This window comes from Nymphaea colorata, chromosome 3, assembly GCF_008831285.2.
Source record: "Nymphaea colorata isolate Beijing-Zhang1983 chromosome 3, ASM883128v2, whole genome shotgun sequence".
Classification (NCBI taxonomy): Eukaryota; Viridiplantae; Streptophyta; class Magnoliopsida; order Nymphaeales; family Nymphaeaceae; genus Nymphaea; species Nymphaea colorata.
This window is the reverse complement of record NC_045140.1, coordinates 10448513-10461294: the sequence shown is the minus strand read 5'-3', so window position 1 is coordinate 10461294 and position 12782 is coordinate 10448513. Positions and strand designations below refer to the sequence as shown.

The 12782-nt window shown below is 43.2% G+C and overlaps 1 protein-coding gene across 1 annotated transcript in view; it reads left to right on the top strand.

Annotated features, from left to right (window-relative positions):
• Positions 1-12782, top strand: part of LOC116250105 (uncharacterized) — a 61822-nt gene that overhangs the window by 19367 nt on the left and 29673 nt on the right. Inside the window, exons 4-9 of the mRNA XM_031623498.2 lie at positions 8415-8501; positions 10351-10397; positions 10907-11016; positions 11198-11298; positions 12045-12137; positions 12283-12366. Coding sequence (XP_031479358.1) covers positions 8415-8501; positions 10351-10397; positions 10907-11016; positions 11198-11298; positions 12045-12137; positions 12283-12366 — 522 coding nt within the window. The remainder of the gene's footprint in view (positions 1-8414; positions 8502-10350; positions 10398-10906; positions 11017-11197; positions 11299-12044; positions 12138-12282; positions 12367-12782) is intronic.

Sequence of the window (12782 nt, the reverse complement as noted above, 5' to 3'; positions counted from 1 at the left end):
TTCATGCTTACGTTTCAAGGTTTCTTCTATGTAAATTGCATAACTGCTTGCCTGATCTAGAGTATCTACTCTGGTACAATTAAATTCATCAGAAATAGAGGGACGAAGACCAGAAACGTACCTGGTAACCTGTTGACGCTCAGTCTCCACAATCTGGAGACGCAGTGACAGTCGATGAAACTCTGCCGTGTAATCCGCTACAGATCTCGAGCCATGACGAAGGTTGAGGTACTCCTTGTATGCCCTCTCAGTGTGGTCCGAAGGTACAAATTTGGTTTGCATCAGCCTCTGCATCTCGCCCGAAGCCTGCACTGGTCGCTGACCGCGCCGCTCATACGATCTCTGAAGCTCAAACCACCGTGTCTGTGCAAGCCCACGAAGTCTAGTCGCAGCAAGTGGCACTCTGTGATGCTCCTCCACCTGGTGGTAATCGAAGAAGAACTGGACTGCATATGCCCAGTCAAAGTACTCCTGTGCGTCGAATCGCCCAACAAACTCCGGAAGGTCCAACCTCACCCCATATTTGGTGGCGCGATCTGGACGATCTGTGGTACGCTTGTGTCGATGGTCAACTGGTCCTGCTGGATGTGCGCGCCAAAACTTGTCATCATCTGAATAGGCTGAGTTGCTGTCATTCTCGGCTGGCGCATGGTGTCGGTACGGCTCAACATGAGGTGGCCTCGGGTGGGTCCGATTTGCAAGGGGACCCATCCGCTGACACCTTTGTTGTGGAGCCTGAGGAAGTGGCGGTTCCCTAACTGTGCTTGCACAAAATGGAACTGGATCTGGGGCTTGGGTCACATGGGCAGTTGGATAGGGATATGAGTATGGATTTGGGAATGGGTATGAGGCGTCAAAAGGATTCACATGTGGATTTGGGTATGAGTTTAAGGATGGATTTGGATAGGGGTTTGGATAAAGGTTTGGGTTGGATTGGGTTTGCTCCTAAACTATTCGTCGGACCCAGAGTGGTTTGGTTGGATTGTGGATCGGGTTTTGTGGATAGAAGGCTAGGTTTGAACTCGATCCAGAATCCATAAGAGAATGAGTTTGGTCCGACCCGGTCCAAGAAACAAAATGGGTGGGTTCCGGGTTCGATTATGGTCTTGGTTGGATCTTGGAATAGGTTCAAAGCCAAATATGTAGGGCGGGGTTGGATTTGAAGACAATATCGGATCCAAGCTGGGTTGAAAAGGGGTGTTTATGTAAACTGGACCCAGATTCGAACCCATATACCCATGAATCAGGCGATATGGATCCGAATCAGGGTCATTTCCCGATTCAGTTTGAACCGGTCTCATGAGAGACCGGCTCGACCGTCGGGGCGCTCGAAAGAATTCGAGTGGTCGGGGTCGAGGTTTCCCCTTTCTGCGTGAGGCAGAGAGGGGAAACCAACGGCAGGGGAAGGGCGACTCTCCCTCGGTCCATGATCTGCGGCGGGAGGCAGGGCGACGGGTGGCAGCCGGTCGGAAGGAGGCGCCACCAGGTTTGCCCCCTTTTGTCGAGCGGAGCTGCTTGCAACGTCTCCATCTCCACCACCGGCCGGCGACGGAAATGGCCAAGCCCGCCGCGTTTCACCTGGTCCACCCATCGTGATGGGAAGAGCTGTCGTCGCCGTTGCTCCCTTCGCCGGACAGAGCATCATCGCCTGCTGACTGGTGGGCAGGGTTGTCGCCTCCACTTGACGATGGAAGGAAGACGCTCCAGACGAATGCAGAGGAACAACGAGAGGTCTTCATGTCGGATAGGGTTCGCCACCCAGCGATGGAGCTCCGATTGAACTCCCACCTGACGCAGTTCCCCCAAAATGTCAATGTCTCTCGCAAGGTGGTTCCGTGACTGTTCACCTCCTTCAGCTCCTATTGCGCAGAAGTTGGGAACATTGTTTGCAGCAGGAAACGCCTGGTGATTCTCATCTTTATTTTGTGCTTTCTGCAAAACCAAGCAGAGCATTCCTCTGATTTCATCAATGTTTCTGGTTACGATAGCAAGATCTTGTCTCATGCGGGTGATTTCAAATCCGTGCTTTGCCACAGTCTGCTGTAAGTTTTCTTGATTTTCTTCTTTAGACTGCATGACTTCTGCAGGATTTCCTTCATTTACTTTGGAAGTAAACTTTGCAAAGTTTTTTTCTGTAACAGTAGAGTCGTTTGCCTTTTCCTTTTCTTTTGTTTCTTTTGTAGCCATGGCATGACACGGCAGGGACGAAACCTCGCTCTGATACCAATCTGATGTAATCTAACTTGCAGATGAACGAAACTTCAAACTAAGGTACTTACACTAGAAGACAACATAAAACAAAAGTAACTTTTAACTTCATTCAACATCCAGTGTATGCAAAATAGAATCGTCACCCATTTATATGGGCGAGAGTAGCAACGGGTCGGGTCCTATACAAGTGCCCGACCCAAATAGACCCACATAGATATCACATGAACATATGTACAAAGTGAATCACAAAATAGCATATGTAACTTGTTGATAGATTGTATGTTTCGGGTCCGGATCCATACCCGACCCGCCTTGTAGCCCGTTTTGGTCACTACTTAAGTCATGTAACCCTAATCCTTATGAGTTAATGATAATCTAAGGAGAGAGAGAGTCTGGCTGCTAGTGGGCACCAACTCCTCCTCATTCGTGGTTTTTTCTCCCTCGTGTTGAGGGTTTTCCACGTTACATCGTGATCGTTGTTTCTCTTCCTCATCTTGTTCGTATTTCTACATGGTATCAGAGCCGTGAAGTTCCGGCGTTACTGGTTTGTTTTTTGCCCGTGTTGGAGGAGGATTCGCCCGACACTATTCATCGTGGCACTGTTCATTGGCTCGCCCAAGCACTGTTCATTGTCTCGCCCGGCACTGTTCATCGCCCGTGCCCGACGCTCGTGCCCGAGCTTCGTCCGTCGCACCAGCCACCGCCTCCGCCCAGCGACGCCCTGATCAGCGCCGCTCAGGTTCCCGCCGCCTCCGCCTAGCGACGACCGGCCCAGCGACGCCCTGATCAGTGCCGCTCAGGTTCCGGCCGCCTCCGCCCAGCGACGACCTGCCCAGCGGCGTTCCTCTCTTCCGCTTTCTGTCACCCGACGCATCGCCCAGCGCCGCCCGTTTTCCGGCGATCTAGCGCCGCTCTGCCTCTTCCTCCGCCTGTTCCGGCGGTCTGACTCCGCCTGGTCTGACGACCCGCCCAGCGCCGCTCTCGTTTTTTTTTTCCAGCGCCGCCCTCTTGCTGTCTCTACTGCCGGTGAGGTTTCGGCGTTCTCCGTTTTTTGTTCGTTGCCTGCTCTCTGCCTATTTTTGTGCTGTATTGTGCTGCTGCTTCCTGCCTCCCTCGTTGCCGAGCCTTGCTCCCTGCTGCCCTTGCTGCCGACCGGACTTCGCCCGTTGCTAGACTGGTCTGTGATTATCGCAGCTTCTTCCTTGTCAACCGTCAACACAAATCAAACTGAAATCGGGGCTTTTAGAACTGAGAATGTTCCCATGCAGGTCATCACTCTTCGCCTTACAAAGGAGAACTATTTCTTGTGGTCGCCTGCTATGACTATGGGGATTGCTGGCCGTGGTCGGATGGCCTATATCGATGGGAGCAACCCCGAACCAGCAAGAACAAGTGATGTGTGGCATACTTGGTTTCTTGAGGATAATCAAGTGAAAACTTGGATTGTCAATTCCGTTTCCGCCGATATTCAGCCCCTTATCCTTCAGAAGAAGACTGCTAGAGACATGTGGGTGGTCCTAGAGCAAATGTATGGCCAAAAGAAAACGGCAATTCGTACTTACCAAGTAATGAAGACAGTCTATGGCATTCGACAAGGGAACTCTTCTGTTGCAGAGTACTATGGGGCTTTGGGAAGAGCTTGACTATCATTCTGATATTCCTTGGCATTGTCCCCATGATCAGGCACTTTATGTTGCTCATGAATGGTAAAACAGGGTGTTCCTCTTTTTAGCAGGTTTAAATGATGAATTTGAAGGTGTTAGCAGCCAGATTCTGAATTCAGGGGAGGTGTCTAGTATTGAAGATGTGTACTCCTGTGTTGAAGCGGAAGAACAGAGACGGCTTGTTACAAAGGAAGGGAAGAGGGAACTTGTACCCTATCACGAGAGATCCGCTCTCGTGAGTCGTGGTCCTGGCGGCCCGTCTAGATCCCTTCGCCGGTGCACTCACTGTAAGAAGACAGGTCACACCGTGGATTATTGTTGGGATCTTCATCCAGAGAAGAAGGGAAACAAAGGGAGGTCTTCTATTGGGAGGACGCCTGTGTCTGAGGTGCAAGCATTCAGTGGAGAAAAAGTCTCCATTTCTGCTGACCAACTTCGTGAACTAAGGGCTTATTTGGGCAGGATCGATGTCAACAAGATTGAGACCTCAGAGGAAACTACAGCTAATCATGCTCTTGCAGTTATTGGCAATCAAGGTAACTCTTCTGTGGGGGAATGGATTGTCGATAGTGGTGCTACTCATCACATGACAAGTAATCCAAAATTGTTTCATGAGTATAAGTTGTCCTCAGGAAAGGAACGTGTTTCTCTTGCAGATGGTTCCTCTACCTGTGTGGCAGGCGAAGGCACTCTGTCCTTGTTGGACAAATTTCATGTGCAGGGCGCTTTACATGTTCCCCAGTTTCCTTTAAATCTCTTGTCAGTCAGTAGACTTACTAAAGAATTGAATTGTGAACTTATATTCTCTGTCGATCGCTGTGTTTTGCAGGACTTGGTGACAGGGAAGAGGATTGTGATTGGTTTAGCTTCTGATGGATTATATCGTCTTCCCATACGTGTGGCTACTGCTCTGTTGACAGCGATCCGCAAGACAGATAAGAGAAGAGAAGATTGTCTTCAGTCTTTTATGTACTGGCATGAATGTTTTGGGCATTTACCTTTTGGGATTTTGAAACATTTGTTTCCAGACTTGTGTTCCTCCTTTGATTTGTCTTCCATTTCTTGTGATGTTTGTCAGTTTGCCAAACATGTGAGGGCTTCGTACCCTCTTTCTTCTAGTTGTGTTAATGAAGCTTTTTCCCTGATTCACTCTGATGTATGGGGACCTTTCGGGAATTCATACCCGTCAAGGTTTCCAGTATTTTATCACTTTCATTGATGATTTCTCTCGTGCTACATTTGTGTACTTGTTAAAAGACCGCAGTGAGGTTCCTCGTATCATCGAGACATTCATTCTTCTTGTGCATACCCAATATGGTGCGAATGTTAAAACTTTCAGGTCCGATAATGCCCGTGAATACATGTGTCAGCCTGTTGAAGAGTTTCTTAGACAATGGGGGATTGTTCATGAGACATCTTGTAGTTACACCCCCCCTCAAAATGGGGTAGCTGAAAGGAAAAATCGTCAACTTCTTAATGTCACTAGGGCTCTTTTGTTTCAGAGAAATCTTCCTAAACACTATTGGGGTGATGCAGTTCTTACTAGTGCCTATCTTATTAACCGCATGCCCAGTCATGTTTTGAATGGTAGGACTCCCCACTCGGTGCTTCCTGGCAGTCGTCCACCATTTCCTCTTCCTCCTTGTGTTTTTGGTTGTGTATGTTTTATCCATGATCACAGTCCAAATGTCAAGAAACTTGATCCTAGGTCTATCAAAGGTGTCTTTGTTGGATACTCTCCTACGCAAAAAGGATACAAATGTATTGATCCTATTACTGGTCGAGTTTATGTTACGAGAGATGTTACCTTCTTGGAACATGCCTCTTACTTTGGTGAGAATCCTCTTCAGGGGGAGCAGTCTGTGGGCAGGGAAGAGTATTCTCAGAGACAGGAACTTCAGTTTATAGATTTTTTGGACTACAAGAAAGCAGAATCACTTACTACTGTTGATGTGCCTGAGAAGGAGGAAAGGTGTGACACTAGCATTGAGAAGGAAGGCCCTCAGTTGTTTGGACAGTTCTACTCTAGACGAGGTACTCAGACAAAGATGATGACTTGTGATGCTAGATCTACTTCCAATCCCAATGCCACTCCTTCCCTGGATGAACCAAGTCCTACCGTGGAGACCGTGGAGACTCATGATGAGGTTGAAAAGAAGAATGAAGATCTTCCCATTGCCCTGAGAAAGGGTGTCAGGTCATGTACTCAACACCCCATTGGTAATTTTGTTTCTTATTTCAGACTTGAAAAAGATTACAAGTGTTTTGTTTCTATTCTTTCTTTGGCTGTGATTCCCAGGACTGTTGTTGAAGCTCAAAGTGACTCCAAGTGGGCTGATGCAATGAAAGAAGAAATAGATGCCCTGAGAAGAAATTTGACATGGGAAGTGGTGAAGATTCCTGAAGCCGCTCACTTAGTTGGATCCAAATGGGTGTATACCATCAAGTACAAACCAGATGGGAGTGTTGAAAGATATAAAGCTCGACTTGTAGCCAAGGGATTTAGCCAGAAATATGGAATTGATTACTTGGAAACCTTTGCTCCTGTTGCGAAAATGAAGACTGTGAGGTTGGTTATATCCCTAGCTGTGATGAAGGAGTGGAAGATGTATCAACTGGATGTTAAGAATGCATTCCTCAATGGTGACCTCGAAGAAGAAGTATATATGCATATGCCTCCAGGATATGAAGAACCAGAAAAATGTTGTAAGCTGAAAAAGGCCTTATATGGCCTTCAGCAATCGCCCAGAGCGTGGTTCGAACGACTGAGAAGAGTGATGATACGTCATGGATACAAACAAGGAAATGGAGATCACACTCTGTTTGTGAAGAAGAAGGAGAGCAGGGTTACTCTCCTGCTGGTCTACGTTGATGACATGATTGTCACAGGAGATGATGAGGATGAGGAGGAGATTATCAAGCTAAAAGGGTTACTGGCTACAGAATTCGATCTCAAAGATCTTGGCAAGCTAAGGTATTTTCTTGGTATGGAGGTTGCTAGGTCTAGTACTGGTCTTGTACTAAACCAAAGGAAATACACATTAGATCTGCTGGAAGAAACTGGTAAATTGGGATGTAGACCTACTCCTACCCCATTTGACACTGGGCACAAGTTGAGTCTTAGAGATGGAGAGCCTCTCTGTGAAGAAGACAAGGGAAGATATCAACGTCTGGTTGGGAAGCTGATTTATCTTACCCTCACGAGACCTGATATCACCTTTGCAGTGAATGTTTTGAGCCAATTCATGCATGCACCAACTGATGCACATCTGAAGGCTGTGGACAGAGTGCTATGCTACCTGAAGAAAAATCCTGGCAAGGGACTCCTGTATGTGAAACAAGAGACTGTGGACATCGAGGGCTATTCTGATGCGGGTTGGGCAGGTTGTGGTGATACCAGATGATCTACTACAGGGTACTATGTCTACTTGGGAGAAAACCTTGTTGTATGGAGGAGCAAGAGACAGGATGTTTGCTCTAGATCCAGTGCAGAGGCAGAATATAGGGCAGTTGCTATGGGAGTGTCAGAGTTACTATGGTTGAAGATATTGTTGACTGACATTGGAATAGAGATTGAAGGACCTATGAAGATGTACTGTGATAACAAGTCTGCAATCAACTTAGCCAACAATCCTGTTCTTCACGACAGAACAAAACATGTTGAAATTGATCGTCACTTCATTCGGAAAAGAATTGATGCGAAAGAGTTGATCTTACCTTACATGAAGTCTGAAGACCAAACTGCTGATGTTCTGACGAAAGCTCTTCCTTCAGCTTCATTTGAGAGGAATGTATCCAAGTTGGGCATGTTTGATATGTATGCCCAACTTGAGGGGGAGTGTTGATAGATTGTATGTTTCGGGTCCGGATCCATACCCGACCCGCCTTGTAGCCCGTTTTGGGCACTACTTAAGTCATGTAACCCTAATCCTTATGAGTTAATGATAATCTAAGGGGAGAGAGAGTCTGGTTGCTAGTGGGCACCAACTCCTCCTCATTCGTGGTTTTTTCTCCCTCGTGTTGAGGGTTTTCCACGTTACATCGTGATCGTTGTTTCTCTTCCTCATCTTGTTCGTATTTCTACATAACTCAAAATTACAATTCAACCCTTGGTCTGCTTCGAATACCTACGCAGAGGCACCTCCTCTCGTGTGTGCTCTGGGTCCACAGGGAATCCCACGGTTGAAGGTTCATGAACTGTATTGATGCCCGAAAGTGGAACCTGAGGCGAAGAACTGCACCCAGGAGAGTGACGGGTCTGGTCCTGCCCTGCATCATTTTGCCTCGAAACTTGGGTATAAAATGAAATGAGAAATCTCTTTTTATGCTCCAGAAATAATTCTTGTTGTCATTTCTTATCAAATACCATTGGATCATTTGTTTATTAGATCTACATTTTTAAAATAAAGTAATGTGTTTACTAAGTATAGAATTAGAAGATTGGCCAAGTTCTTCCTTTTTTTTTTTGTTGTTGTTTCTCTTTATTATTATTGTGATACATATGTTTGAGATCCCTGATCTTTTGTTACTTGATTACAGCTGGCCCAAAAGCTTTATGAGGGAGTGAAGTTATTGAATGATGAAGCAACTGGTCTGATAACATATATCCGTACTGATAGCTTTCATGTTGGTACACTCTTGAAGTCTTTTTATTATCCTGTTTGTGAATAAAAAAGATAGTTCAGAAGAAACACTTTATGGTGAAATTATGTTCATTTGTCTGGTGATTTATGTAAGCTGCTAATTTTCTTGGTTGACAACTTTTGTACATCTCCATGGGAGGCTCTTTTCCTAGTTTTACTGATTTTAATTAAATTGATACTAATTTAATATAGAAACTAGATATTGAGTAGTTCTTTTAGTCCATCTTTCTCTACCACAGTATGTGCGTGTTAAATTGTTTTTTTCTTTATGTATCTTCATCTTATGATCTTTTGTGTCTATCTTTTCTTTTGGAAAGATTATTGCATATGACTGGACCTGAAAGTCTTTATCTACACCTGTGAGGCTATTGCTGCTTGAGAAGAAAATGGAGTGAATATGATTTTCCTGACACTGGTTGATGCCTTGAATAGCATATTCTGCAATTATATTCCTGTAATCGATAAATTTTTAAACTTGACCACTATTTATCATAATTTTGTAAGTCTTCAAAATTAGGATATATGTGACATTGACATGCATTGCAAATTTTCACTTTGATTTGGCAGTTGAGACTACCAATCATTGGTCGTATCTATGGTGTGATTTTTAAACTCACTCCTCTGGCTGGTATATGAATACATGTTACACATTTTTATCAAAGGTCATTCTTAGGGCCAAAACTAGAGCAGTCAAATAGCACATGGGCAAGAATTCCAGGTGGAAGGCCTATGGTGGCTTAAAGAGTTTCTGGTTGTGCTAGTGGATGATAAACTTAAATCTTCTTTTCTTGACTCAATATAGAAACACCATTAATCTGTTGCCAAAAGCAAGCCTGATGAGCCTTGCGTTTTCACCACTTAAGCCACATAAGTATGAGCAAGGGTATCGATATCTCACCTTTGCAAGGCCTGATGTTACCTTGTAATAAAATGGTGTTTTTGAATTTATACACATGGAAGCTATAAAAATAGTTTCTTAGATACTTGAGCAGATAAGTTGCCACCCAAGTTTATGACAAATTCACATAATGTGGCACGCTGGTCATTATGGCCCACTTGTGTGCAGATTGAGAGAGAGATCCAGAAGAGAAAAGATATACTCCAGGTTATTGAATTTGATTGATGACAGGCCCATCGTGAGGCAGCCAAAGGCATCAAATGGCGGCCAGATCTAGTATTGGTGATAATAAAGCTCAATGATGAGAACTATTTTGAGATTAGTTGGATTAGACGGCGGCTGAGTTGTAAAGAAAAGGTTCAAAATTGCTCTTCCCCATGACAGCCAAAATGCTACTAAGATCTCTTCTAATCTGATCTACTATAGCAGCAGAAATAGTAATTTGAGATTGATAAGAACTTAATTAGACGGAAAATTGAAGATTTTTACCTAGACACAAAGTTCACAAGCTGGAGGACTGTGTTCATGTTTTCTTTTACCAATGGTTTTGGTTTCTGAAGTCCACGTTTTATATGGTATTTTACAACAGATATAGTTAGTTAGAAGGATGTATGTGTTTCTCACATCCCATTACTCTGAAGGCAGTTACGTAGTCGGTGCATGTGTGCGGCTAATATGTAAAAAGAATACCACATCAGAACCCAGTTCTTGGAGAAAGGAAAAGGAAGAAAGATAAACTGTGAAAGCTTTGTTACAGATAAAGGTTTCATGGCCGATCTGTTTGTTCTCTTTTCTTGGCCAACTTGACTTTATGTTCATTAATTGGGTGTTCAGAGGCTTGATGCTGTGTCTCTCAATATTGAAATCTTGTTATCTGCATCAACAGTTTGCACTCTGTTCATGTTCTTACTGTTTTTGACTGTTGTTTTTCTAGGTTTCTGATGAAGCTGCAAAATCCATCCTTGAATTTGTTTCTGAAAGGTGAATGTCTGAGTCATTGCCTTGCTTGTCCATTTGTTCTTAGTGTTCCATTGCTTCATGTGGCTATCCAATTTCCTCTTAAGTGCAAAAATTTTATGAAGATAAAAATGTTACCCACCCATACCCATGACCCATGTTTCCTTTATGAAATGCGGGCTGATTCATGACCTCTTATAAAGCAAAAGTGAGTGGTGAGCATTGATGTACACTATTTATATATATATATTATATGTGTGTGTGTGTGTGTGTGTGTATATATATGTTTCACATAGCATGTCGATGTTCTATATCCTCTGATTTCTAGAATCCTTACAAACTTTTTTACTTAGTAATAGTGATCAAAGTTTCTTTGCATGTGTTAGCGTAAAAATATGCTAGTAATTAATAGGTTTGAACTTATTATACCTACTGATAATGCTTCAGTGTATGAATTACATATGTTGCTGATTTCCTTTCCTACCTGTTAATTTTCACTAACAATTTAGTGAACTTTGTTTTTTCTTGTCTAGATATGGGAAGGGTTTTGCTTCAACGTGCATTCGAAAATTTCTGAAGAAGGTGAAAAATGCTCAAGAGGCTCATGAAGCTATAAGACCAACTGAAATACAGCGTTTACCATGTATACATTTGTCATATTCAGTCAGCTCCACATGGCTAGAATTTCATTGATCTCTCTCTTTCTCTTTCATACACACACACACACACACACACACAAAGGGCACATATGCAAGCAGGTATACATGTACACACACTGAGTCACTTGCCTAATTCCGTGATTCTATAATTTTTTTTTTTATTAGCTGCCTTGTCTGGTGTGCTTGATGAAGATTCTTTGAAGCTTTATACACTTATATGGTGCCGCACCATGGCATGCCAGATGGAACCTGCTATCTATTTGAAGGTGGGTATCTTCTGTCCTTTGTATGCATTTTATACTCTTAGTTTGTATTTCTCTATCTCAAGTTCCACTTTTAGCTCATCCTGTTTTCTAATCGAAATTGAATTATTAATTGTTGCTGCATATGTTGCATAATTACTTCTCATTGTGAATCTTTGGAAGTGAAAGATAAATAGAAAAAGATAAGAAGATATATGTTGCATTGTAGATATGCAGGAGGATCAACCTTCACTAGCTGGAAATACTACACATGTAGCACATCACCTTTATTTGCTGGAAATGCTACACATATTTTTACTGCAAATCTCTGGAAGCAATCAAGAGCTGCCAAATTAAGAGCTGATTGCCTGATACTGATTAAATAGAATAGTTAGTGGAATTTATGTGAACACGGGTAAACTCATAAGGGAGAGTCACATACCTCACAGAATATATTTTCAGAAAATATTAGGAAAGAAATGGAAAATAATAAGAAAACACAGGATTTGTATACTAAAGTTGAATCACTTTGTTATTGGCCACAATGGGGAAACTTATGCATCATTTTACTGTAAGAAAAAAATTTCCTATATGGATACATTATCTTGCCAGGCAGACGTAATTTATCCTTTTTCTTGAACTAGTTGTCTGCTTCTTGTTGAAGTAATTTTTTTTTGTTTCTTATGAACGGTAACTTTTGGCAGGGAAGTTTCCCTGTTAGCTGATATCTTATCTGTTTCTTTCTACCTCTTGACAAATTTTTGCAACAGGTGCAAGTTGATTTTTTGGACCCAGGAGAAAGCCTGAGACTTCGTTCAACTGATTCTAAAATTGATTTCCTTGGAAGTCAGGCTGTTTACAAGGTAACCTAAAGATTTTGCTTGTCTAAATGTCTCTCCTTTCTCTCTCTCTCTCTCTCTATATATATATATATATATATATGTATATATATATATGCGTGTGTGTGTAGCCTTTGAATGCCTATTTAGTGACAACCTTTTTCTCTAGGATGAAGAAGCTACTGTTCTTGGTCAAGCTGATGAACATGATGTTGATGGAGGGGATGCTTTTCACTTGCTTTCTATTTTTAAGGTATGCATTCATATCCTTAACCATGACATGGCACTTCCCAATTTTCATAGGGTTAGGATCATGTTTAGCAAATCAAGCTTACATCTATGGATTCTATTGACGGGACTGACAAGATATGGATGGACGTTGAGTAAGGCATGCCTCAGGCTTTGGGCACCTTCAGTCTTGGCCACAAAAGTATGAAGATGCCAGATGAAATAGGCTGATCCGTGCTCGATTATTGTTTAGGTTTTGCATTAAAATTAATGAGCTTGGTGTGGCTTGTGACTGGTCTAAGTGCAGCCAAAACCTTATGATAATCAGCCAGCCACTGATTTTGCTTCTTCATAAGCTTTGCAGGCACTTAAGGGCCCTGCTTGGATCTAGCAAAGGTACCATGTGCCACCAGAAGCAAGCCTATCCTGCTGTCGTGTTTG